The 26,355-nt window shown below is 37.8% G+C and overlaps 1 protein-coding gene across 4 annotated transcripts in view; it reads right to left on the bottom strand.

Annotated features, from left to right (window-relative positions):
- The window catches only part of TRRAP (transformation/transcription domain associated protein), a 76,672-nt gene that overhangs the window by 24,386 nt on the left and 25,931 nt on the right, over positions 1 to 26,355 (bottom strand). For all 4 annotated transcript variants that reach the window (XM_071571639.1, XM_071571642.1, XM_071571640.1 and 1 more), the window contains 28 exons: positions 26,139 to 26,309; positions 25,363 to 25,431; positions 21,460 to 21,579; positions 21,016 to 21,135; positions 20,496 to 20,660; positions 19,923 to 20,104; positions 19,467 to 19,665; positions 18,921 to 19,049; positions 18,040 to 18,306; positions 17,264 to 17,470; positions 16,223 to 16,381; positions 16,002 to 16,136; positions 15,693 to 15,803; positions 14,715 to 14,861; positions 14,165 to 14,378; positions 13,356 to 13,481; positions 11,638 to 11,784; positions 10,299 to 10,501; positions 9,549 to 9,670; positions 8,491 to 8,704; positions 7,531 to 7,710; positions 7,033 to 7,179; positions 6,257 to 6,376; positions 5,678 to 5,965; positions 4,313 to 4,450; positions 3,886 to 3,998; positions 3,257 to 3,392; positions 203 to 394 (listed from right to left, as the gene is read on the bottom strand). In XM_071571639.1, the coding sequence (XP_071427740.1) occupies positions 203 to 394; positions 3,257 to 3,392; positions 3,886 to 3,998; positions 4,313 to 4,450; positions 5,678 to 5,965; positions 6,257 to 6,376; positions 7,033 to 7,179; positions 7,531 to 7,710; positions 8,491 to 8,704; positions 9,549 to 9,670; positions 10,299 to 10,501; positions 11,638 to 11,784; positions 13,356 to 13,481; positions 14,165 to 14,378; positions 14,715 to 14,861; positions 15,693 to 15,803; positions 16,002 to 16,136; positions 16,223 to 16,381; positions 17,264 to 17,470; positions 18,040 to 18,306; positions 18,921 to 19,049; positions 19,467 to 19,665; positions 19,923 to 20,104; positions 20,496 to 20,660; positions 21,016 to 21,135; positions 21,460 to 21,579; positions 25,363 to 25,431; positions 26,139 to 26,309 (4,521 nt within the window). The remainder of the gene's footprint in view (positions 1 to 202; positions 395 to 3,256; positions 3,393 to 3,885; positions 3,999 to 4,312; positions 4,451 to 5,677; positions 5,966 to 6,256; positions 6,377 to 7,032; positions 7,180 to 7,530; positions 7,711 to 8,490; positions 8,705 to 9,548; positions 9,671 to 10,298; positions 10,502 to 11,637; positions 11,785 to 13,355; positions 13,482 to 14,164; positions 14,379 to 14,714; positions 14,862 to 15,692; positions 15,804 to 16,001; positions 16,137 to 16,222; positions 16,382 to 17,263; positions 17,471 to 18,039; positions 18,307 to 18,920; positions 19,050 to 19,466; positions 19,666 to 19,922; positions 20,105 to 20,495; positions 20,661 to 21,015; positions 21,136 to 21,459; positions 21,580 to 25,362; positions 25,432 to 26,138; positions 26,310 to 26,355) is intronic.

The raw sequence follows: 26,355 nt of genomic DNA, 5'->3' as shown, positions 1-26,355 counted from the left end.
AAAAAAAAAAGGGTATCAAGGTCTTACAAACTCTTCCTGACAGGATGAGAAACAAGTACTTGGAAGAAAATGGAATTCTGCAACTTTTAACCAAAAAAATACCATAATGAAAAAAAACATCAGTACTACACACTGAAATATTTCACACTCACAGTTAATCAAAGTTCTGAAACTGGAAAACAACTGGCCTTTTCATTCTTACCTGGAGAAGGGGAGTATGAACATGTGAAACCACGTGAGGAAGCCTCCGCCACTCCCGGATGGCCAAACTACTCGCCATCTCCACCAGGCGCTCGATGAAGTTCAGCTGCTGCTCCTCGGGGTGGCAGATGGCCAGGTATCCTCTGTACATGTTCACTTTCCATGCCATCTCTTTTGGACAGCTCAGCTCCACCTGGTAAGGACATGGAAAAATGTCTGGTAAAGGTCATTCATACTCAAACAGTAAATTAATCTTTTTAAAGCCTTCTTAAATAAACAGCTTTAATGTTTTTCAAAATTATCTTATTTTCTAAAAATATCAGAGTAAAGTATTTATGTCACTAGGGGAGTTTCAGCTCTCTTAATGTTACTGGCAAGGGCAGGTTAGCAAATAAACTGCCAATTCAGCACAGGAGTAGATGTTGGGGTGTTTTCACACTGACAAACCGTGATGCAGCTCCAGGCAGCTGAGCCTGTGAGAGCAGCCCTGCCACAGGGGCAGGATGCTCACAGCACACCAACTCACCCTGGACAAAGGAAAAAAGATGCTTCTCAGCAGGTAACACACAACATACACCACCTCTGCAATGCTTTGGGGGCTCCAGAACAAGGAATGCCAACTCCTCCCCTGCAAGGAGCCTGTCCCTCCCTGCCAGCACACTGTGCAGCACTATCCTCCCAAAGGGCTGCTCCAGGGCACACCTTGCTTTAGGAAAATAAACAGCTCATATTTTTCCAAGTAATCTGCAACTAACCTTCCCATTTATTTTAAAGTAATTTCTGAGCACAGGTGTAAACTCAGGTCACAGTGCTAAAATAATTTAAAACATTATTTTAAACCACTTTCTCAAAATCTTGGACCAGTAGAAATATGGCAACTAAACCCAGGTAAGCAAAGCACCTGAATTGTCCAGAACCTAAATTCTGTGAGCATTTTACAATAAACTTGCACTGAGCCAATGCTCACCAGTTGACACTGCAGGTCTTTAATCTACAGCTTTTTCACTTTTTTCTTCTGCTTTACATCAAGCCCTTTATGGTTTGATGTGCAACACAGAAATCCCTCTGCATTGCCTTGTTGTTGATATACTGTATGGTAACCATTACAATTGTTATTTCTGTTATCCTCAGCTGACTTTTATGCCTGAGCCAGCAAAGAGAAACTGCCAGGTAGCAACCTTACATTTACACAGTGAAAATAATCTCTTCCTTTATTACATTATCCACTGGATCATTAAACACAATGGCAATGTGAGCAAATGGAAATGAGTCTTGGGTCCTATCAAAGGCTACTTGCTGTTTTAACAGCTCAACATTAATGGGTAGATTATTAAAAATCTTTCACAAAGATTTATGAAAACTGATAGATATTTGCCATCCTTTCTGGCCTCTGTTGTGAATCAACCGTGGAACTTGATAAAAAACAGCCATGTTAAAGAATATCAATCAAATTGGAGTAGTGAGTACAAAAGCATAGAATCAATTATTCTTCCAGATCCTAATATTTATGCAAACATGTCCTGACACTTGTACGAGAACCCAAGTAAAGCCACAAGAGCTCCATTTATGGCTTCAGCAGCATCTTTTCCTTAGTCATTTAGTAAATGTCTCATTACTGAAAATACCACGTTTAATAGAACCGCAGCTAGAACATATCAGCACTTACTTGGGGTTGTCACTTCCACTCAACTTGCAGTTCTCCAAACCCAGAACCTGTCAGATGTGATCTAGTTCATTCTGCTTGAGCTCAAGGTTTACAATATACTGTACAATTCTGCTCTTATTTTAGCCTTTAAAGGTTTCTCACATAATCTTACTTCTATAATTAGCTGCTGAAGTTGAATACTTAAGTAGAACACAGAATACCAAACGTAAGAAAAAAACAAGTTAATTAACATGTAAATAGCAACTCTAAGAGAATTTTTGTCCCATATGCAGCTTGCTGCTTACAGGTTTGGCTTCACATGGGCTGATAAATGGTAAAATCCATCTTTAGAGACACCTATTCAGTTTGAACCATCAGTACTACAAATATTGAAAAATTCCATTTAAAAGTCTCAACGGTTAGAACTCCCTTAATTTAGGTTCCATCAAAAGACAACACTCCCTTTAATCAATGTAATAATTTTTACGGGTTTCATACTTTAGCCTTTAAAGCAAAACATACTGATGGCATCCACTAATTTTCCCCTCTGACAAAAGACTGTGTTACAGCAGAATAAACATAAGTATCTTTAAAAAAATGCAAAATTCAGCCTGATTTTGAAGAAAGTGAGAGAGACACACAATTCAGCACATTTATCATGCAAGACTAAGCTGTCACAATGAAGCAACTGGCTGGAATATTTTGTATACAAGAACTTAACCCTGCAAGATACTGGAATTAAAGGAGGCTTAGCATTCTTCATAATCGTGTTCTATCTTTTGCAATTATAAAACTGAAAGTTAACTGCCAATTTGATGTTTAACACTATTAACTGGTAGGTATTGGGTCAAAACTTAAACAGTACTAATGAAATAATAAATTCCAGTTAATTGAAGGAGTATCTGTTCTGGTTCACTCTCTCTGCAACATGAGAAAACACAGCCTAAGGCTTTACTCAGAGCTTTGCCAGTAAAATTGTATTTTAAATATGCAATTCACCCCCCTCATTGCAAATTGTGGCATCCTTAGCAGAACTGCTCCAGTAATGTCCCACTGTGCAGCAGCAGTGCAAGGGGGATCAGCAAGTTCCTCCCCACTTGTGATTTAGCCCAGTGTTCTCACCTTTCAGATTTCAGTCCTACACCTAGTTTATGTTTCTATATTAAGTAAGCACAGATAAACAACTCCACCTACCATGAGAAGAGGATATATTTCCTTAAAATTAAAACAAAACAAAACAAAAAACCACACATTTTTCATATTTTATAGAATAGTCACAATGTTACAAAGAATCCCAGACAGTCCAGTGGTGACTCCAAAACACAAGTCTGTCATTTGCCCCAAGAAGCCCAAGATACCTAAGAGAGGATAAGGAGAAACTAAACATGAGCATAAAAAGCCCTCACTCACCTGCACCAGAGCCTCCTTCATAGCAATCCAGTTGGAGACCCTCCAGGCACACTTCAGCACGAGGTAAGGATTTATATGACCTTTTGACTGGCCATATTCTGTCAAAGGCTCCCACTGGTTCAACTCTTTTGAGCAACTGAGAAAATCAAAAGCAGTGTCAATTTGGTTATAAAAACCCCCAAAACCAATAAAAGTGACTATAAATGTTGCATGTCAGATTATCCATAAATTTGTTTGTGTACACGCAGCTTTGCAAGCACTGCAAAAGTTTTATCCAGATGGGAAAATTTTTTTAAATTTATTTATTAGCAGTTATAATACAGAAATCTGTGTACAGGGAACAGCTGAATTTTGTGTCTCCCAGAACAACCATCTTAAATAGGAAAAACAAATTTTAACTCCAGTCTGCTTCCAACAATAACAAATTACATTTTTACAGCAATCCAGGCATATCACTTCTGAGGCTCTGTTCAGGGAATCAAAAATAGCTTTTTTAATGCCCTTAAGTTTTCCCTGTATCTGAGTTAAGTTCTGGGATAAGTTTACTCTCATCATTAATGCTGTAATCCAGCAGCAGGGTATTTGATTTGTATTGCAGGGTGAAATACTTGTTCTGCATTCAGTCTTACCGAATCCAGTGGTCTTCCCAGAGCTGATATTCAGGGAAGATGGAAGGGGAAGCGTTGTTCCGTTCGTGCTCTTTTTTAGCCTTCTCCATTGCTTTTTCATAAGTTTCTTGTGCCTAAAGAAAATTTAAACCATTCTACTTTCCATCTGCTTTATACACAATAACTCAACACTTTTTTCTTTTTAAAAATGAGTGATAAGAAAACCTTTACAAATGTCAAGAAAAACTAATGGGTGTGGTCAAAAATCTCACCTTACCAAAGTATTACATGGCCTTAAACTACTCCTGTAGACAGTAGAGATGCTGTGGCACCTTCTAGCTTAGAAGACTAAAGTTAATAAGTAATATTTAGAGTTTTTGTCTTGCTTACCAGAATATTGATCCTGACAGTAGAACTACTCAGAGAATTTCTAATATCAAGACTGTACCTGTTCAAAAAAGCCATGCTGTTCATAGGCAATGGCTGTTGCTGTCTCTGGGAATTTGCAGCGTTTCTGCCACAATCCAGCCCACATATCCTCTTCTTGTAACAAGGAGTAAAGCTCAGCAAGGGAATCCAGTATTTCCTATAATATTAAGCACACATATTTTTCCACAGTCAAGAAGTCCTTATAAAGCAAACCCCCATGTTTTACACTGAGGCATGCTGAGAAAAACATGAAATACAGAATGTTTACAACAAAAACTCTGAAACTCTAGATGGCAAGCACTTAATAACAAAGTACCAAGAACAACACTGCATGACAAAAACATCCTAAGGCTTGTACACTGATTCTTAACACAGCAGATCAGATCACAGGAAACAAAACTGTTTAATGAGCCAACAACTTGGTCTATAATGCAAAAAACATAAATCTGTAATATTTAACTTCTTCAGCTGATCACAAACATGCCTAGACAGATCCTACCTGCCAGACTCCTAAACACAACAGCACCTGTTTACATGGAACTCAATTCTGTTTAGCTAATATCACATACAACACACTTGATGAAGGAAAGTATACTCCCTTTGAGGGAGAGGGGCAGTATTGACTTCTGCTCCAGATTTAGAGGCAGAAATGGTTCCATCCAATTCTACAGTGCTGCAGATGGGTAAGAATGATCAAGAGAAAAATATATGAAAATATCAATGACAGATGAAATAAAAGCATGAGAAGTAGGTAAGATGCAAAATAGTCGATGTTGCAAGTGTCTATTCACAAAGACAAGGACAGGAAATTCTTCACTGAATTAAAGGAAAAAAAATTAATCACTGACAGCACTTTAACAGGCTTCTAAATACAAAGATGTAGAAGCAATTGTTCCTTTGTACTCGGCACTGGTGAGGCCACATCTAAAGCCTGTCTGCAGTTTTGGGCCCCACACTGTGTGAGAGACCTCAAAGTGCTGCAGCGTGTCCAGAGAAGCACAACAGAGCTGGGAAAGGCTCTGGGGCACGAGTCTGATGAGGAGCATCTGAGGGAGCTGGGGGAGTCAGCCTGGAGAAAAGGAGGCTCAAAAGACTATGAAAGGAGATTGTACCTCTCTTCCCAAGTAACAAGCAAAAGGACAAGAGGAAACAGCCTCAAGTTGCACCAGGGGAGACTTAGATTCAGTATTATGAAAAATGTCTTCACTGAAAGGGTTGTCAAGCACTGAACAGCCTGCCCAAGGCACTGGTATAGTCATTACCCCTGGAGATATACAAAATGCATGTAGATGTGGCACTAGGGGACATGGGTTAGGGGAGGACTTGTCAGTGTTATCTTTTTCCCTTCATATTTCATAGGCTATTTCAAATAATATGATACTACCTGTTGAGGAGGAGTTATGCTTTCCTGCTCATAAAATTCTGTTGTCTGTTTAGGCTTAATCTGTAGACTCAGTCCTTTTTCAAAGGCTTGATGTTCCAGCATCAGTGTCGAACGAAACCAGAGGTTGTGAGTCTTGCCCAGGTACTTCAGGACACAAGGTCTGATGGGGATGGGAGGGACACACTGTGACATTGCTTCCACAAAGCAGTTCAGTGCACTGGGCTGGCAGTCTCGTTGTACCTGATGGCTGCCACTGCACAAGAAGGGGCTTATTTCTCCCGCTAGAGCCTAGAAGAAAAAACGTAATAGTTATCTGATCAGTCAGATTCTTCAATTAGAGAATTTAGATTTAAAATCTCATTTGTAGAGGAAACATCCCTTTGATAAGTATATTTCTCTTTGTAAATCAAGAGGCCTTATTTCTTTCAAAAGATGTATTGATAGAGGTCACAACATTCACTAGTCAAAGAATGGCAACCTTCTCTAGGCAAGTGAACAAAGTCATCACATAAATACAGTTTCCTGAAACAGCAGTCATTTACAAAGAGGAATCTATAAGTGGGAGAGAGAGATCCTCACATGTTGTTGTCTGTCAGACAGGATTTTCCAAAGTCGTGAAAAAAGCTGTATCCAAGTCTTCTCTGCTAAAGGTGTCGAAATATGACACAGCTGAACAAAGGCACTCAGCAATGCTCCAGTCTGGAAACAGAGAGAGACCCATTTAAATAGGGAAACACAATTAACACTCTGGAAAAACCGTAAGAATACATGGTAAGCAGTAATGCAAATGCCTTTTCCAATGAAAATATGTTCCCTTTAGTAATAAAAACTTGTAAGAAGAAAGTCATCCTATTTTTAGGGTGATAAAAGTTGATAAAGACTCTGATTCATTACTGTAACCATTTTAAGAAAAAGAAGGAACAAGAGAAGAAGATGACTTTGGTAATAGGAATGATCAGGTTAATTGGATAGAGCTATTACTACTGTGAGAGTTTTTTCAACATAGCTTTAAGCTATAATTATTTTTTTAGATATTATTTAATCATAAGATGCTGATATATATTTTTCATCTTATACCTTGTCTTTGCCATCACTATTTTCTGAACTGAACAGTTAAAATATGCTTACAAACAAAGGAGGGTAAAATTCAATTTTGTAGGAAAGGGATACAGTAACAATTATTAAAAGTGAAGGCTTAAGAATTTTTTACCATATGCAGATATTACATCAGATTGTAAGACATATCTATATAAGAAAACTCAGCTAAAAAATCAAAAGTGTGAGATAAAAAAAAAACTCAGATCATTTGAAGATTTCAGTATTAGAGTGCTTTGTCAGCAACAACCTGTACCAACCTTCACTTCTCGAAGGGAGTCGAGGAATTTGTCATGCCTGTTGGTCAACATGTGCAGCTGATTCCCAATGTCCTTCTCCGAAAGTTCCTTAGTTTTTGGTGTGCTGGTCTGATCTCCTGGAGCCAATTCAATGTCTATTTCAACATCCTATACAGAAGTAAACAACTTACTAAGTAAACATAGGTATCTCCTATGGACTTTTGCTTTTTTTCCCCAATAAAAATTACCCTCCTGATCAACTTATCTCAGGTCTCACTATTTCTGCTACTTCTTCAGGTTCAGAGATGTGATTGCTGGAGTGCTCTAGTACAGAAAAGGCTCAATGAATGAATGAATGAAAGTTCTGAGAAACCCACGCACACTTATAACATGAGATGCACTAGCAATTTGCACACATCAGCATCGAGACATGTTCTCCAAACTTACTTGATGAGAAACTAGACAAAGTTACATTCCATCACAGAGACTGCTTTTCCCACACTCTTTTCTGCCAGTTACCTCCTCCTTGGATTCGCTGTTCTCCCTCTCGCGAGGCTCCTGTTTGACGTGGGTGACCATGGCAAAGGCTGCTCGGTCGTGGCTGTCAGCGAGGTTGATGACATTGGTGATGGAGGGCAGCATGGCACCCTGGCAGCTCGTGCCAATTGTGGTGTTCCTCTCACACACTGCCAGCAGGAGCTGAGACATGGAAAAGCAGGAAGAGTTTTTAAATATACATTTTACTGCAGCATTTCAAAGAAAGTATCACTCTGGTTTAATACTTAAAAACAACATCAAAGTTGCAATACTATGTTCTAGACCCAATTATTACCTTTATTAATAGAATCTTCTATGCCTAAAGTCTGTAATTTGTACTTTTTAACACATATATTTAATGCCCTCAATCCACCTATGTATACAGACTCTCACAGCTGCCCTAAAAAGAATGTTTACAGTCACCTTAAACTCATGTTTTAATATGCAAATTGTTAAAACAAAAATATTTGGTCCCATCTTGTTTTAAATTAGCTAAGCAAAAGATGCAATTTCATTTCAATGCAATTCCACCTAACAGCTGTCCTACTGCCAGAGCAGATATTCCAGCTTTAACAGCTTTCTGGAAACCATCTACTGTAACAATTCCTGTATTTTTTATAATCATTATCAATTGTAAGAGAGGGCTTTCCTTAAGAAGTATTAACCTGGTCATTAAGTTTTTGGCAGAGAAAATAGATTTTAAACTATTATTTAAGTTATATTAAAGCCACTTTCCAAGCATCAGCAACTCATGGTTTAGACTCTGTATTTATTTTTAAGCACCACAGGAAGTATCTGAGACAGCAAATTTGGTATTTTCAGCTTTGCTAGAGACAATACACACTACAAGCCACACATTGTATAATGCTTTTACACCCAGCCAAGAAAAATGGGGAATAAAACACATCTCTATTGCACTTCTGATACAAATAATTTCCCTACCTCGATGCACTGCTTTATCCAAAAGTGATTTCCCATTGCTTCCCAATTCTGGGAGCAGGTCACATACAGCAAACGCTCATAGACACGGCGCTTCATGGAGTTGTCGAACACCTCAAAGAACTTGGCCCGGATGAGCGGCTGGGCACAGCGCAGCCCCGACAGGAAGGCTGGCTCCAGCTTGGCTGTGAGCTCACTGCCAGACAGGTTCTCATCCCTAACATGAACAGAGGTGAAATAACACAGACAACAGAAAGAGAAGCCTTCTACGTTTTGAATATAAAACCCTCAAAATCCCAAGAGGTGATACTCTGTGAAAGCCCCTGTGGTGTGCAACATGTCCAGGTGTGGCACTTGGAGAGGAACAGCACAGAAAATATTGCTGCTTCATAGAAAACTGCCCCAGAACCAAATCTTATCATAATTGTAAACACTGAGCCACATGTGTGCTCTCTTTGAAATGACAAATGTTATTCATTGATAAAAACTTCTGAGCACTGTGTCCACACGAAGGCTTTGCACAGGGAGCCAGCAAGCAGTGACTGCAAAATAATGTGAATCAGCAGCACAGCATTACATGCCTGGCATTTGTTGATAAGGTAACTATTTTAATTATTTCAGGATTCAAAACTTGCCAGTCTACCTAGAAAGTAATTCTCCTGAAAGTCTAATTTACAATAAAGTTTACAGAAAAATAAAAAAAACTTTATATAGACAGATGTCAAAATACAGATTTCAGCTGTCACCACAGTGCTGAGAACACAATCAGCAAGGATGCCCTGGGATCTTGGGAAAAGAAGAAGTTGGGGTGGTGGATGTATTTTATCAGTGTCAAAAAAGTCAAAATCCTTTCTAAGGAACTTCTATTTTCAAATTGACTTCCAGAAATATGTGCTGTGGTCTCAACAAAGTGAATTGACTTTGCATTTTAAAATAAAAAATATGTATAAAAAAAATCCCCTAATTCAGACCTAAAAAGACTGATGACATGTCATAAAGGTCATATATGGTACAAATTATGAACCAATAAGCTGCAATAAATGATTAATTGCTATAATTACCTATAGACATAGTTAACAAGGTCTAAGAACTGGGCATTTAATTCAAGGTCTTCTGGAAAACGCTTTTCAATGTAAGTCATCATTTTCACCAGTAAAATGGACTTCTCCCGGAGAGTAGGTGTCTGTGTTAAAAGAAGACATGATTAATTTTGTCAATTCATCTCAAAACATGCAGAGCACCAGCACATTCAAAGTACAGCTCAGCCATCCTTTATATGATTCTTGCACTTCTAAAGTACTGGAAAATAGCTTGGTAGGTCATAGTTCTTGAAAAGAAAAACAACTCAAGCATTTATCCTCCTTGAGAATTTTAAAATTGTGCCTAAAACCAGGTTTAAGTTGTCCAATTATTACAAAAATCTAACACAGCACTAGTTTTTCAAGTACTCAACAGAAAACATGGCAAATTGAGGAGGCCACAAAATGTTACAGGAGTAACACAATTTATACCAGCATTAGTCATCTTCCTCCTGAAGGATCTCTCTATCCAGGTTAATGTGAAGCATATTTTAAAACTTCTACTTTAAAAAAAGTTCTGAACAAAACAGCACTTGAGATAAAACATCAAATATAAGCCCATAAAATGCCAAGCAGCTATAACTGATACATTCCACAGGGGATGCAGAATAGTCCAAACCTCATCAAGGGTATCTAAATATATATAACAGACCACTACAAACCTCATTGTCAAAACAGGCTCATAGTTATTTAGTACTTGAGAGCAGTAATGATTTTATCTACTCAATTTACCTGATTAGCTGCCATGGGGGAATTGTTTTTCACCCACTCTTCCACTATTTTTACCACTGCACGAAGAATTTTGGCATCGGTAGATTTTTCAATGAGAGATGTTAGAATGGCTTGTATAAAATTTTTCCTCATTTCCATGCTCATCACAGCCAGGCGAGTTTTCACCAGATCCAGACTGAGCATCACCAGCTCACTGGTACCTGCTGTGGATGCAAAGAAAGGATTGAAGTTGTGTATACACCTCCAGAACACCTGGGGAAAAACTCTTCAAGATAAGCTGCTGTAATTGTAATAATAACAATATCTATTACTTGGAAATACACCTCTAGTGTTTCCAGAATCACTACTTTTCATTCCTAAACACCTAAGACAGGCCCCAAGGCCAGGCTGGATGGGGCTTTGAGCAACCTGACCCAGTAGAAGGTTGGAATTAGACAATCTTTAATGTTCCCTCAAACCCAAAACATTTTATGATTTTATGACTCCTTCTAAAACCAAACCCATTCAAAATCCTAAAGACAAACCTGTGTGATTCCTTTCAGTAAATCTTTTACTAATAAAAGGTATTACAGACTCCCAGTACTGCAAAATTGCAACTAACCCTGAAAGAAATTCTCCTTGCTGCAGCACACCTAATTCTGTTCAGCTAATTTCCTGACCTGCTTATCTGTCAAGTTTAATAATTTTCCAGTTGTTAATGAAATTTGCAAGGTTCTCATTTACCTAATTAAAATATGGGCTGGGAATCTACTAGCAGCAATTCTTTCAGAGTATTTTCTTCAGTAGCTTATTCATGAGTAAATTACAGGGCTTTTTACTAGCACTGAATTTTCTTCTACAACATCTGATTTTTTTCAATGACTCATGACCTAATTTATTCAACAATAGACAGAACTGTACAGGCTGAAAAAGACTCTACTTTAAGATAAAAACATCAGCTCCAACAAATTAATTCACACACAGTTGCTCCAATATCATAAAATAAGGATTAAAAAAAGTGAAACCACAGAACCAACAAAAGAATTCAGCCCCTCTCGCCTCAACTCTATAAAGTCTTGAAAAATTTCACTATTTCTATTTATGCTGCAGTTCAACAAATATTTCACTAACCATTCACTGAGAAGTTTGAGTTATATCAAAATTGGTATTTTAAGCTGGAAAATGGAATTCATAAGTATATTTTTAGTCCTCAATAGTTCAGTAATGGCTCTCACTAAGTATTTTGTAACAAGCAATAATGCACACAAACTCTGAAAAATTATTTGAATCCCTTTAAATTGAAGATATTTTAATACTTTACAATACTTCTAATCATTAACAGATTATATAATATAAATACCTGTGTTTGCTTCTGCTGTTCCTGCTGTTGCCTGGGGGTTCAAGTGTTCCCTGACCATCTTCTGCAAGGATCTCATGAAAACTGAGATCAGCCTGTCGATGTAGCTGGGATTGTTGCTGCAGGCAGACTTCAGGATCATTAAAGTCCCTGCAGACAAAAATAAGACTTTAGGAATTAAAATCTCTCTTGGGCATCACCTCAGCAAGACACAGATGCCATGAAAGAAGCACAGGACTGCCCAAGTTATAAGCACTAGAAATCTCAATAGGTTTGAAGAGAGATTTCAGTCTCAATTTCAGTCCTTAGACTAAATCTAAAAGGTTATGTTTGCATTAATCAAAATACTTCAAAGGTCTGGTTTTAAGTGTGTGATGAAGGGCAAGGGGTAAAAAGGGAGGACAGAAAGAGAGGGATTGAGAGCAAATACTTTTCCAAGACCTCAAAAACTGTAAAAACTTCTGATGTTGCACATTTATTTTAGTACCAAAAAGTAGAAAACCTTTTCATTAATAGGCCTGGGTTTAGTAATTAAAATTAAATTTTAAAAATTAGCATCTCGGTTTTCCAATCTAGAAACTTAATAAAGCTTCATAAATCAGTTTCTGTAGATTGAAAAAGTTAATTAAAGTTAATTACTTCAATCTTTTTTAGAAAGTACACACATCCTGTAAAACTGTACCCATTAAAAAAATATTTATTTTTGTGCTCAGATGGGCACAAAATTTAGCCCACAAAGTTCAGCCTCTGAGGCACAGAATTACTACAATATGCACCACTTGACAGCTCAATTGTGGTGCTGCTTTTAAGGAAGCTCTGGACAAAATGTAAGAAACATCTTTCTTGGTTAGTTTGTTGTAAAGAGTATTCTGACATCTGACAAATAGGCAATTCCCCAAGTGAAATTACAACCATCTACAAAGCTCAGAGAACAGAATAGTGAAGGACATTTGCCATTTAAATCAGCAACTTTTCCAACATTGTACAATTTCAGGTCTGTATTACCAACACAACCAGTTCTGGACCAAACTCTATTATTCTAATACATCTTTGTCATTCTATTATGTAGCTGAGTTCTCTACCAGTTAAGTAAGCATGAAAACCAAGAAATACATTTCAGCTCTTCAGAATGGTATATGCTACAAATTCAGATTTTCTCACTCAAGAAAAAAACCAGTGTTTTTGTAATTTCTTGCTTACTGAGAATTTAAGATCTATGAATACATAAATCTTCCTACACTATCTAAATCTGATAAATGAGGCTTTAAAAAAGCAGAAAGTATAAGGCTGTAACTGTGTACACAGACTCCTTGAACTATTCTGTTATATCTCAGAGTACTACATGCAGGATTTGTTTTGTTCCCAGTAACAAGCTCCCAGTAACATTTACTTTATTTTTTGGTTATGCTGAACACTGCACCTTTTTCCCATGCACTTTGAATACAGAAGGCTTCCATCTATTACAGCTGCAGCTCCCCACTTCCAAAAATTGTCCCCAAATCAGCTACCAGGAGAAGACAGAACAAATGAACCCCTCTCCAGTCCCTTTCCTCACAGATGAGACATCCCAAGCATCTCTCAAGTTAGCTTGAAATGCTTCCCACAGCTTCCTCTGCATGGAATCAGATTGCAACTTCCTCGTGGCAAATGAAAGCTCATGACAAACACCTAAGTCATTAAGGGCATTCCACATCCAGCTACCAGAGATGTGGGACACGTACCAAAGAGCTGGGAAGGGTTGGCATTGGTGGCTTTTTCATAATTAGTCAGTCCTTCATAAATAACCTTTCCAACTGCAGCATAAAGGCACTCCAGCTCCTCATACTTTGAAGCTACACTTGAGGTACCTGCAGAGTAGAGGGAGGTGTGTTTACTTTGGTAAGACTAGCAACAGAACAGGCAAAGAACAGTTATACTGGGAACATTCAGTTGATAAAACATCACTGGAGTTTTATTTTGTCAACAAACCAAGGTAACACATGCAGATCCCACCTTTATATAAACCTCTTTATTATACAATCAGTATGTCTTTTATAATAGTGCACCCACTTCTTCTGAGTAACTCAGTCTGATGAGTAGTCTTACATTACTGATTTATTTTTTTCCAAGTGAAGATTATCTAAATTAGTTTCTATTAAGACATGGCATATTACCTACTGCCTTTCTTCTTTACACTTTATCTCCCTTCCAAAGAGCAAAGCTTAACAACTAAAAAATTGCACTTCTGAAGCTGAAAAATTCTAATTGCAAAAATACATTAAATTTATAGCATGCATTCCTTGAACTAAAGTTATGACAGCCACAGGTTATTAAGTTTTTATGTCAATGGATAATGATGTATTCCACATGATTACTTATTTCAGCTTTTCTTTTTTAAACAGAGGTTGAAAGTGCAAGCTAAAATGGACCATTAAATGTAGGAATCATAAAACAGAATATTAACACATTCCAAAGAGTGTCTTCACCCTGCCCTTAACCACTTAAGTTATGCAGCAATAAAGGATAAAAGGAGGAAGAAAATGCCACTTACTTGGTTCTGTGGGGAAGATACCCATGAGGCGAGAGAGCAAACTGTGGACGGCTCTCAGCACCTTGGTGTTGCCACAAGTCATGCAGGCTGCTACTCCTCGCTGCAGGGGCTTGAAGCTGCTCAGGATGGCAGGGGGCTGCAGTACAGTCAACAGGAAACTTAAGACCTCTAAACCTGTGCAAATGTTGGCAAAGTTGGCCTGATTGGGTTGTTCCTAAAGAGAAACATGCAAAAAAGCAGTGAGCTAGCCTTTCAGTGACCTTCATACCACCATAATGTAGCCAGAAAACCAGGAATCAATAAAATCAATCTGTAAAGTTCCCTACTAAGAAAAAAAAAACAAACAAAAATAAAAATCCCACCAACCAGTAAGTACTTCAGCTCTACAAATTATAACCACTGATGCACTTCACCTACTTACCAATTTATCTACTTCACTACAAAGAATAAAGATCAGTACAGTAAAAATCAGTACCCAGATACCACTTGTATTCAATCATCTCACATGCCAGTGAAAACTAAAGCCCTGCAGGACTAGAGCAGTACCCACCACAGTCATCAGCAGCTTATCAAACCACTGCAGCTTCAGTTCTGACTTTGGCCACATGTCTGGCCGCAGGGCTGTCTTCAGCAGGTTGACACAGCGGCGAGACAGCAGCTCCCCCGGAGACCCAGCCGTGTTCGAGTTGTCATTTACCTGACAATGCAGAGTTAACAAAATGACACCCTTTTGTAGCCAGCTCAGTAATTTATTATGCATTCTAAGCAAGCATATAATTTCTTATTTCAGAAACCGATGAGCTTAAGTAGTTTTATCAGTACAGTCACAGAGAATTTAAATGCATAAAAAGCTGACAACAGTAAACATCAGACCTGGTGTCTAAATTGCCAGCTAATTACCCCAAATCACCCATCAAAGGTGTATTTAAAAAAAAGTTTTATCCCCTACTTTATTACTACAACTCTGAACAAGCTCAAGATGGTTAAACTTTGCAGTCTGCAAGGTATCCATAAACATATGCAGCTCTTTACTCAGCTTATCTTTACATTTAAGAGCACATCTACTCTGTGCAATAGACTGTGGTGTATAAAATCCCATGCTAATTACCATCTGAGTCTGCTGCAGGAGTAGAAGCCATAAAACTTGTCAACTTTGAGCTACATCCAACTGATTTTCCTCACTCTACAAAAGTAAATTCCCTGAAAATGTGGTGAAAAGCTTTAGTTCTATGTGCTGCCACACAGTTCCATGAAAATACAACTACAATCACTATCCTTAGATATGCAATTGATAGTCATTCCCTATTAAACTCTACATATTCTTCATTTTTGAGGTAAAGTCTTGTCATTTAACCCAGGCAATAAAACAAGCACACTTTGCAGCATCACACAAATATAGAAGTGAATCAAAAAACCAAAGCATGGAAACACTAGAAAAATCCAAGCATAAAAGAGTGTGAAGAGAGGGGTTTATGGTTTTGGCTACTAATCACACATTGGCATTTGCATATCAGAATAAACACACTACCTGGCAAGCAATTCTAATCAAGAAATTCACAACTGTGTCTGTGTGCTGTTTGTCAATTGGCTTGGCAAGGAGGGCATCAGCTCCTGGCAAGGACTGGCTGCGTCCAAACACCTGCAGGTATGGGGAACACAAAAACCATAAGCAAGACTGAGAAGGCAAACAACAAGAACAGATTTAAAGTCTTTTCTAAAGCTAAACCCTTTAATTGAGGGAGTTTTGAGTTACGTGGAAAAAACAATTACACTGAATTGCTTAGTCAGTGCAGGTTGTAATTTCAGAGTCTCTGAACAAACCCTGGTCTTTTCTTACAGCACTTATTGCTCCTGTAGCTGTCCTGAATCGTTTAACTTCTTGGCCAGAATCCACAGACAATCCTCTTTTAACAGCAGATGAGGCAGAACTTGCTCCTTCTCCACTTGCACTTGAGTCCATATCTGAATCTGGCTGAAATATCAGCAGTGTGCATGTTAAAAAAACTACCTTTAACTGTGTAGTAATTCAGTCTTTACCCATTTATTGAGACTTCCTACCTGCTGGTCTTTAATTCTTTGCAATTCCCATTTAATAACCACTTCAGCAAGATCCACAGCTAATTTTCTTTGCTCTATTGTAACACTGGGAGTGAAGCCCAGTCTCTGCATGGCACTAACCATATGCTGAACCAAGTGATGTCTCACTGGATAATAAACCTGAAAAGATGGTTTCATAGAAATGTTAGTCATTAACCAATAAAAGTCTACATGAAAACTACAAAGTTGAAATAAAGCAAAATGGTAAAACAGTCATCAATCCCAGAGTTTGCTAAATCTGTACCACGTTCAAATTTGCCATCTGGAAAAGTAACTGGTGCGTTGAAATAAAATTTTGGCTCCAATTTTCAGCAGTGACTACTGATTATATGCACCCAAATGAACATGTTCTTTTTAAGATTCATGAATTGTTCTCAAGGACCAATCATGCCGATTTTTTGCCAATCCTATTAAAGAGCTTCAACTCACATTTGAACACACTCAGATATTCTTTCAAAAAGTGCTGAGGCATCATTCCTGAAGAGTGCTTTAAATGTGTATTAACTGTCCCTTTGAATTGCATTTTAATAGACATTTTCAAAAATGCTCCTATGTTCACATTCTGCAGCATTCCCCTGTTTGTTTAACATTTCCCAACATACATTAGCTGGAGATAAATGTAATCTAGTTAACCTCAGAGACAGATAAAGTCAAACAAACAAGGATTTCTGGAGGATGGAAAAGAATATGGTTCTGCATTTTTTCAAAAGAACTCTTAAAGACACTCCACAGCTCTGTTAAAAACACTGCTAATGTATGTGCAATGAGTTCATCTTGCAGACTCTCATCTGATACTAAGTTTTAATTTCAATCATGACAACAAAAGATTTGCTAATTATTTGTTGTTTTCAGTTTTAGAATTAAGTATCTTTATAGACCAATGATAGATATATTTTGAAGCTAAACCATATAAATTAGACTATGTTATTTTTCTAATCAAACTACAGTTTACTTCCTTGCTATGGGAGATACAGTGACTGCCAGAATAACTGGTAGAAGTACCTTGAAATGTTGTACTATCAAGTGCAAAATATGTACTAGCTGGGGAACAGTGTGCCCCTCTTCCACAATGATTTTCCGTGTCCAGTGGGTGAGCATCTGATGTCCATCCTCCATCCGCGCAGGCACCGCTGGAGTCAGGATGGCCATGGCCTGCCTGACAATAGCTCGGGCCTCCATCGCGTGAGCTTTCAGAAGGCTGTGGAAAACCTGAACAGCAAAGTTTCTCATCAACATTAACCCTACACATATTTACAAAAACAAAGCATTTATAAAGAAAGAGAAACTACTACATATGTTTTCTAAGAAACATAATTTTTCCTAGAAGCCTATAATTTGTCAAATATATGAAGATACATCATCATCATAAGTATACAGCATATACTTCTGTTTCCTTTACATTCAATTTTCTTCTCCCTCTCCACTGTCCAAATTAAAGTTTTCCCTTGATCCACACATTCTGTCTCAAACTGAAATGTCTGTCTCTTAAATGAAGAAACATTATCAACTTTGTTAATTCAGCTAAAAGGAATTTTCATTGTCCTACCTGCCCTCCCTGTTTTCAGTTATCTTCAAACTTCTTTCTACACTCTCCCATCCACAAGTAAATTTATATTAAATATTTGGCCTGCTGCTTTTATATTAGGGGTATTTAAATTTAACTGTTCCTTTTATACTAAGTATTCAAACCCACTGTGCAGCTTCTACTCTGAATCTTAAGACAAAGCAACCTACAGAACTAGCCAACATTCCTTAAATACACAAACACAAGGCAATACCTGCAGAACTATCTTCTTATGGATGGCAAATTTGGCAATGATGTGTGCCAGCAGCAAATGGCCACTGTACTTGCAGGCTGGGTCCACGCAGGCCTTGGAGAGGAGGCAGGGCCAGGCGAAGGTCATGAGGCGCCGCAGTTTGCTGTTGCGGTTCTTGTTGTTGTCGTGGATGTGATGGGGCGCGTGCTCCACCAGCAGCGTGGCGAACTGCAGCAGGTAAATCCGCAGCGAATCCAGCATGTCAGCCTGCTTCTCTGGGTCAAGCACCTGGTTCCAGCGATGGCCAGAGAGGGGAGAAGGACAGGGAGGGGAAAAAGAGAAAACGAAAATAAAAATCCCCACAACTTTTATTAGTATAAAAGCAAAGTACTCACCTTCTGCTTTTCCAGTGTTTTTTAAGAAGACAAACTTATAATTAGTTTCTTCACTCAGTTTAGTACCCACAAAACAACCTCCTGAAGTGTGAACTTTGAAATAATGGGCACATCTGGGAATTTCCAAAATGCTAGCCTATAAAAATAAATCAAAAACCCCAACCCACATCTTCAACATTTACTTTACAACTGATTTCATGAAATAGCAGTGAATAGGGAAGGTACTGCTGTCCAGTCATGGAAAGCTTTCCTTATAAAAAAGACTGGGATTACAGGTATGTAAGGCCCATTTCTAAAGACAGATATTCTGAAGATACCATAAACTGAAAATTGTAGTCCAGTCCTACTGGTGACTGATGGATCTCATGTTCAACATTATGAAGCCATTTGATAAACAGATCATAATACTAAGAATAGCACAACTAATTTAAATCAGGATTGAGAAGCCAAATGAGAGGAAAAACTTTTTTAATTCGCAAACACTTTAATGTAAACAAGGATTATTACCTTTGTTATAAAAACACTAGTGATGCTTTCTGGATTATCTCCTTCTGGGTTTGGGGGTCCTAAAAGCTGTTCTCCTTCTCCCTTTTCAAAACTGTACAAGAAAGCAGGATTCAGGATATGTTGCAACACCTACAGAATATGAACAAAAAATAAGTTAAACTGAAATCTTACATTCTTCTAATGGCAGCCAACATCCAGGTACTTTCATATGCAAACCTGCATGTTGGGCACATTCATCATGTTACAAAAGGAAGCCATAAAGAAACCCTAAGTAAAAGACATGCACCGATTTTTCTTCCTCCTCTTTCTTCTTTCCAAGGGCAAAGATTCTTAGAAAGTCTAAAACAAAGCAGTCAGCATTGAAAGCAAGATAAATTGCTGTCTCTGTTTATTATCACTCTTCTTCAGGTATGATATTTTCACCTAAATGGCTCTGCCAATTATCCAAGTTGTTGACATTTAAGTAAGCAAGTTTTGTTGCCCTAGTTCCCAAGAAGAAAATTAAACCCAAATACCAGACTTCCTTGATTTAATTGCTTTAGTTACCTTGGCTTTGAGCTCATCTCCAAAGTTTGGGTCATTCAAATCTACAAAGCGGAAGAACAAAGCCCGTTTTTGGGGAATACTGTAGTTTTTGGGGATCTCTTCTTCCATATATTCCTTTAAGAAAGTCATATTGCAGAGAAATCGACCCGTAAAAGCTCGAAGCAACTGGAAGAGTAACTCTATATCACCATAATTCCTTCTGTAAAAACACATAAAATACAAAGCTTCTGTGAAAAAATACAAAAACTACTATGCTGACAAAACTAATCTTGAGAAGCTCAGAGACAGCAAAAGGCAGTATCAGAGGCACGGTTTTAGAGCTAGTGGCAGTATTAGGAAATATATTACACTTTCCCTCCAATAACTGCACACAATTTTAGTAGCCCTACATATTTTATTGTATTAAATTTTTCTAAAAATGCATGCCAGGTGTAGGAAATAAACCTTTTCACATACTTGCAGTAATTCAGTAAGCAATAAGCCAACAGCTTGGGTTCCTTCCAGTTTGTCGCAGCCATGTTCTCCTTACGATGTCTCTCCTGGAAAGCTTCGCTCACCCACACACGTTTCAGCTGGTTCACCAAGGAATGCTGGTTTGCTAACCAACACTCATCATTCTTAACAATAATACTTATGATCTGTCCAAAGCAAAACAAGACAAATGCACAGTCAACACACAACAAATCTGTAAATAGGAATGGTGATATAAAAATACTTCTTTAAGGACAATTAAGGCTTCTAAAATATTCAGCAGCAAGAGAAAAAAAGTGAAATACAAAATCCCTGTAACAATTATGTTTCTGTTGCCATGTTTTCCTCTTGAATTCTACTTGATAAAAAGTATAGTTAATGTGGTCTCTTTTGCCTTCTCAGAGTGACTCTGACTACAAACACTTCATGTTTTCACAAGTATGTTTTTATAAGCTTTAATACACTTACACACACACACTGAAAGCCTGTATGTAAGATGCTTGTAGCTGAAGAGGTTTTAACTACCTAATGCAGAGACAAAGAAGAAGAAGTGAGTACCTTGATAGCTTGGAACTGCAGATCCAGCCGCATTGTGGTGGTGCTTGGAGAGCCAGGTCTCACGGCTGCCTGGGTACCCACAGGCAGCAGCAGAGTGATAAATCGGTTGGGATTAGCTGCCAGGACATCTCGCAGGGGTTTGGCATCTTTATGCTTTAAGAAACTCTGCAAAAGGGGAAGAAATAATTTTAATAACCTTTAAAAGCCAAAATGCCAGAAGGCTATATTATCCTGAAGCTTTTATATCCCTCAGTAAAGTTGCAGAGGTTATATTTCACATATATAAAAACATCATTTACGACTTCAGTAACAGCCCTGCATGATCTGGAAAGGTATAAAATCAACACTTCAGGACAAACAAATACAAACACATGAACAGGCACCCTACAGTCAGAGTAAGACTGTGATTAAGGACTATGAGGTCATACAGGGAAAAAAGATGCAAAAGATAAAAAGCTTTTTGTTCATCAGATTTGTGAAGTTGAGGACTTTTTCCTGCTCCCCTCCCCACACAGCTTACCATAAACATTCTGCTCCACTGGGGATCATTTAAAGTGGCTTCCATCATGAACAGCTCTACAGTCTGGGATGGATGACGTGTCAAAAATTTTATCAGTGGTTCCCTGAATGGACTGCCAGCCTGAAAATTTCATAAAGCTTAAATTAAAAATGCACAGTATAGAGTATTTTCTACTAATTTACTACCACTCAGAAAAGTATGTTTGACTTGGCATTTATGCAGATACAAAATGTTCAGAGCTTGCACGATGAGAATTTATTGACACTTTAAAAACTTCATTTCCAAGAGTGTAAGACAAATGTTAGTAATTCCTAAGGCCTTGAAAAGCATATTTATTACATCAGACTTTCCCATACCATATTTAAAATATTATCATTATTATACAATAATGTTTAAAAAATACTATAAAGCAAAAATTTCAGCAATGTTAACTTCCACTTTTACCTCAATTAACATTGCTCGTTCTGTTTTCATAACAACTTCCAGGAGAGGTTTGACCAGAGTCTGTGGGGCAGCTGGGATGAGATGGAATAAATTTATAATGGCTGAACAAATCTTCATTTCCTACAGGTAGGAAGAAACATAGTTAAGTTAAATATTACCAACTACAATGTGCAAAAACAGTATCACACATCTTAGTTACTTTTTCTCTCTGTATTAGCATAGCCAGCAACCAAATGCAAAGGGTTAACACACATACAGCATTTACTTACCAAAACGTTTGAAATAATTGCTCTTGTGCAAGTCTGCCCTTTCCCCCTTGTAATATCATGGTTTAAATTTTATTTTCTTTGTCAGTACAGTGGTATTTTACAGGCAAGAGCTGAACACTATGTATCCATACTGTTGGTGGGGGAGTTACAAAGTGCTCACTGCACTACACCAAGTGGGACCTTCCCATCTAAACAGTTTCTCATACATCCCCCACACCTCCCAACTACTTGTGAAGGAAAAGAGGGACAGATTTCTCACATTACTGCTCAGTCTATCTTGCAGACAAGATACTGCTTACTTCAAAGAAAAGTCATCTCTGTTCTCCCACTAGATATTAAATTCCCCAGAAGTCCAAAATAATTTTGCACCTTTTTTTCATTGTATGATGTACATAGAGGCAGTATTTCAGTTAGAGTGTGAATTTCCTTCAGTAAGAAAAGGAAGAACCAAACCAAAACATCCACCCTCACCTCTCTCTAAAACCATGTTCTAGCTTTCAAAATATTCCCAAGGGCATTGCAGTTCCTCAGCTGAATTCAAACACAAAGTATTAGGCCCCACTCCTTCAACATGATCTGCCTACACAGACCCCCACAAGGCTACTCTCATGGACTGAAGTGCAGGTTGAGAACACAGAGAAAATCTTTTGAAAACACTTATGCTTTCACAGGAACTAAAACTCCTGCTCTTCCCAGTACAAACATGCTTAACACCCTGCACAGCGACAGCTCTGCCACGGACAACAGGAGACAATTCACAGCACTGCACTCAAAGGCACAATGCACTCTGCCCAAAACACAACAATAAAACTAACAAACCACAGTTTAAAAGAAAAAAAAAAAAACAAAAAACCAAAACAACAACAAAGAAAAAACATGACAACAAAAAAACTTCCTGGTGCCTCCACTGAGTTTCTCACCTCTACCCCTTCTGCAGCAGGCTGAACCAAAACAGAAGTCACAGCATGAAAAGAAAAAGCCCACAAAAATATCAAACAGATGTACAAATCAGTACATGCTATGCTTCAGGCTGCAGTCTAACTTCAGTACACTTACTTTCTCATCTCAAACAGAAGAATGGAGACAATGAGTACCTCACAAACTCCAAATTGCTCTCCAAAGAATTAGGATGAAAAGCACCCTTCTTCCTACTTGTACACTGATTAGACATAGTTTCTCAAATATTTATACTGAATAAAAGAGATATTAGAGATTATTATGTTAGGGGAAAGAATATTTTAGCATCTTCAAAGACAAATTCAGCCAGCATCAATTAAGAAACCACCAATTATGAAACCACTTTCAGTACTTGAACTACCAAGCTATAAAGTCCCCTGTAGCTACAGAGTCCTCTTAGGCTGCAATGCAAAATTTCCACCATGGAAATTCCACCACAGAAATTTCCACCCTCTAACAAGAGGGACACCTGGAGGCAACCATCTACTCAAAACTTACTCTTTCAGTTACCAGACACGACCTAAAATCCCACACCTTTCCTTAGGGAGGCAGGGAAGAGAGGAAGAAGGGTTTAAATCAAACATTTCACTTGCTGAGTCAGTGAATTAGATTTTAATCACTACTTTATATGTTATGTTTTAATTTGTTCATTTCTCTAACAGCCAGGTCACAGTTCAGGATCACAGTGGGACTGTCATAAATTGTTCAGGTGAATAAAGGGCTTGGTTCCTTTGGCATCAATGTGGATCTTTACAATGGTCATCAATTATTATGCAGAATTTTTAACAGATGTCTGAAGTTTTTAGTTTGTCTACAGTTAACATTTACTTATGAAAAATCATTCCATAGACTTTGGAACTATTAATTAAGAAGCCTTGCTGACCAGGCACTATCTGCACTATGCTGGAGAACTGCATGACACCACCATTGCTATCAAATAGTACCTTCATCCAGCTCTGCTGGAAAGAGATGGAATGATTGGAACAGCCCCAAGTACAGTTCAGGAACACGAGGCTTTCCTGATCAGTTCTGGTTTCCAATGCACATTCTCCATCTCCTGTATTTTACCCACATGATCTGAATGATCCAACCCTGACAACACTTCCCAGCACTGGTGCTAAGTGAGTATCTCCAATTTTGGAATTTCATTACGATCAGGAAGAAATGAGAGAGTAGGTGAAATGCCAGTTACAACAATTGACCACCAGGTTCACCACCCCAATTTTCCTGCTTTTAGAAGATCCAGTTACAGCACAATGTACACAGTGCTGTCTGTGTCCTCCTTCAGTTTCCCACAGTTTTTGTTTTGAAGGAAACTTTACAGCAAGAACAAGGGAGTGGAAAACTAATATTCAACCAGACTTGCAGTCACACAATCCTATTTAAAAATATTTCAGAGACTTCTCTCCTCCCTCAAGATGTGACAGTAGATTCATTCTGAAATGTCTGCTTTGCATTTTCCCCTCAACATATCTCAGTTTTAAAATGATATCAAAAAAAGAAATTATAAGTTTAGGAGACTAAACACACATAGAAAACACAAAAAAAAACATTAAAAGCAGGAGAATTCCCAACTATACATGATTTAGGGATTACTAAAAACTGTTCTAGAGGTGCCACATTGTGGTCTAAAAGACTATTGCTATAAGAAGATATGCAAGATATCTGTAATCATCCCATTTGAAAAGTGAATCCCCAAAGAAGAATATGAAGCCTTAGAACTACTCTGACCTGAATAAAATCTGTTTAACTGAAAAATGCACAGTGCTTTAGTTAAAATGTAAGAAACAAATTCTAGTCACCTTCATCAGAGAACACCTAGGACTAATACAAAGCAATGACCAAATTCAGATTTAAGAGCTCTCTTTGCAATGACAGGAAAGAGAAAGGAAAAGCCATTAACCCATTTCCACATTTTGAGGGAAATAAAAAGCCAATCTATTTTCATTCTAATTTGAAAAACAAAGATATTAATTAAATTCCCCCCATTTTTTCCTAGTTGCAATAATAAATCTCAAAACTTAATATAAGTGATAAGTAAAACAGTAATAGAATTATGGGACTTCTGGTAATCTACATAAAACTCCAGTGAAGCAAGAATTCCCACCAGTGCTGTATTGCTGAGAGCATACAGTGTTGACACTACACTGTGCAATTTCCCATTTATAAGACAACTGATCAGCTTCCCATAGTTCACCACTGAGGCCATTAGTTTTGATGGGAGAGAAATTTTAATGTGATCTCAGCTAGTAAATACTGAACTTGGTTTTAATAAATGAAATTTAAAATTAATTGGGATTGCATTATGTATAATTTTCAAAATACTGTGTTATAAACATCAAACATATTAGTGCCAAAAGAGAGATTATGCTGCTGAGCTCATCAGCTGTTCCATGAAGAACAGATTTCTAAGCAGCAAATGCTGTGGGGAAAGAAAAACAAAAATCCTTGAGCTGCTCCCACACCAACCTGTACAGCCTTTAAAGTAACCCTTGTAAGCAGAGAAGAAGCTCCTTTTACTAAAATTTCTAACAAATCTTCAATATAGATACAAGTCCATTAGCTTGGAACAAAGCATCAGTGTGCAATCAGTTATTGCAACATTTGCAACTGGAATTCCAAAACATCAATACCACTTATTTCTTCTCTTCTTACATAAAAGCTTTCACTAACTTACATTTCCATCACTCCTTTGTCCACCTTTGTGTGTAATAACTACAACTTCCATCCACTTGCGCAGGTGTTGCTGTAAAGAGAAGATAATTAGTATTATTCTTCTAATTGAACTGTTCCATTTTAGCATATGCTACAAGAAAAGGAGAGGCAGAAATCATTCTTTTAAGGAAACAAAGGGAAAAATTGTTAGCTATTTTCACTCCCACAGACTGAAAGGTTTACTGCTGCTAAAATCCTGTCCATATTCACCTAAGCAGGGATTACAGGAGTACTTACTTTACAGGGCCCAAAAAACTTCAGTCAAATAGGCTTGCACTTGTCTAATCATTTGTTTGATATGTATGCAATTAAATAGTTAAATATCCATGCCAAAAGGATGAAGAATTCCCAAACAAAGTTTAAAAACTACAAATAAACACAGCAATACTTTCCAAAATTCAATAAACTAAGGAAGCACCAAAACAGACTTAGTCCATCAGGAAGTAAAACACATTTTCAAGGTGCTGGCACACCTTGCTTAAAGATAAATTTGTCCAAGCAGACCTTAGCATAACTAGGTATGTCTTCACTAAAAAACATCTCCTAACTTCTGGTTTAGCAGCTCTTAACTCCAAATATTTAAAGAAATTGGTTTTTTATTAATTGTGAAACAAAAATCTTTTAATTCCAATATATACACTGAGCCACACAATTGTTCTTTGACTTTTCACCAATACAAATAGTAGCAAGAAGAAAATTTCTTCTGGAAGAGCTAAAGAAAAACTTGAATGGGCTTACCATCATCTGATCACAGAATTTATCATTGAAAGAGTTTGGAAAAAGTCGAGTGACTGATGTCAGACGATTCACAACATTCAGGGTCAGACTGCGATAGTCTCCCAACATCATGAGCAATGGTCTCATGTGGGTGTGGATTTGATCAACTTCTATGGTAGCTCCTTCCAAGAACTACAAGAGAGGACACGATTAAGATACAGCTGGAGAGTGAAGTGAC

Source organism: Pithys albifrons, chromosome 16 (genome assembly GCF_047495875.1).
Source record: "Pithys albifrons albifrons isolate INPA30051 chromosome 16, PitAlb_v1, whole genome shotgun sequence".
NCBI lineage: Eukaryota > Metazoa > Chordata > Aves > Passeriformes > Thamnophilidae > Pithys > Pithys albifrons.
The sequence above is the reverse complement of the archived record's forward strand: the minus strand, read 5'-3'. Positions and strand labels throughout refer to the sequence as shown.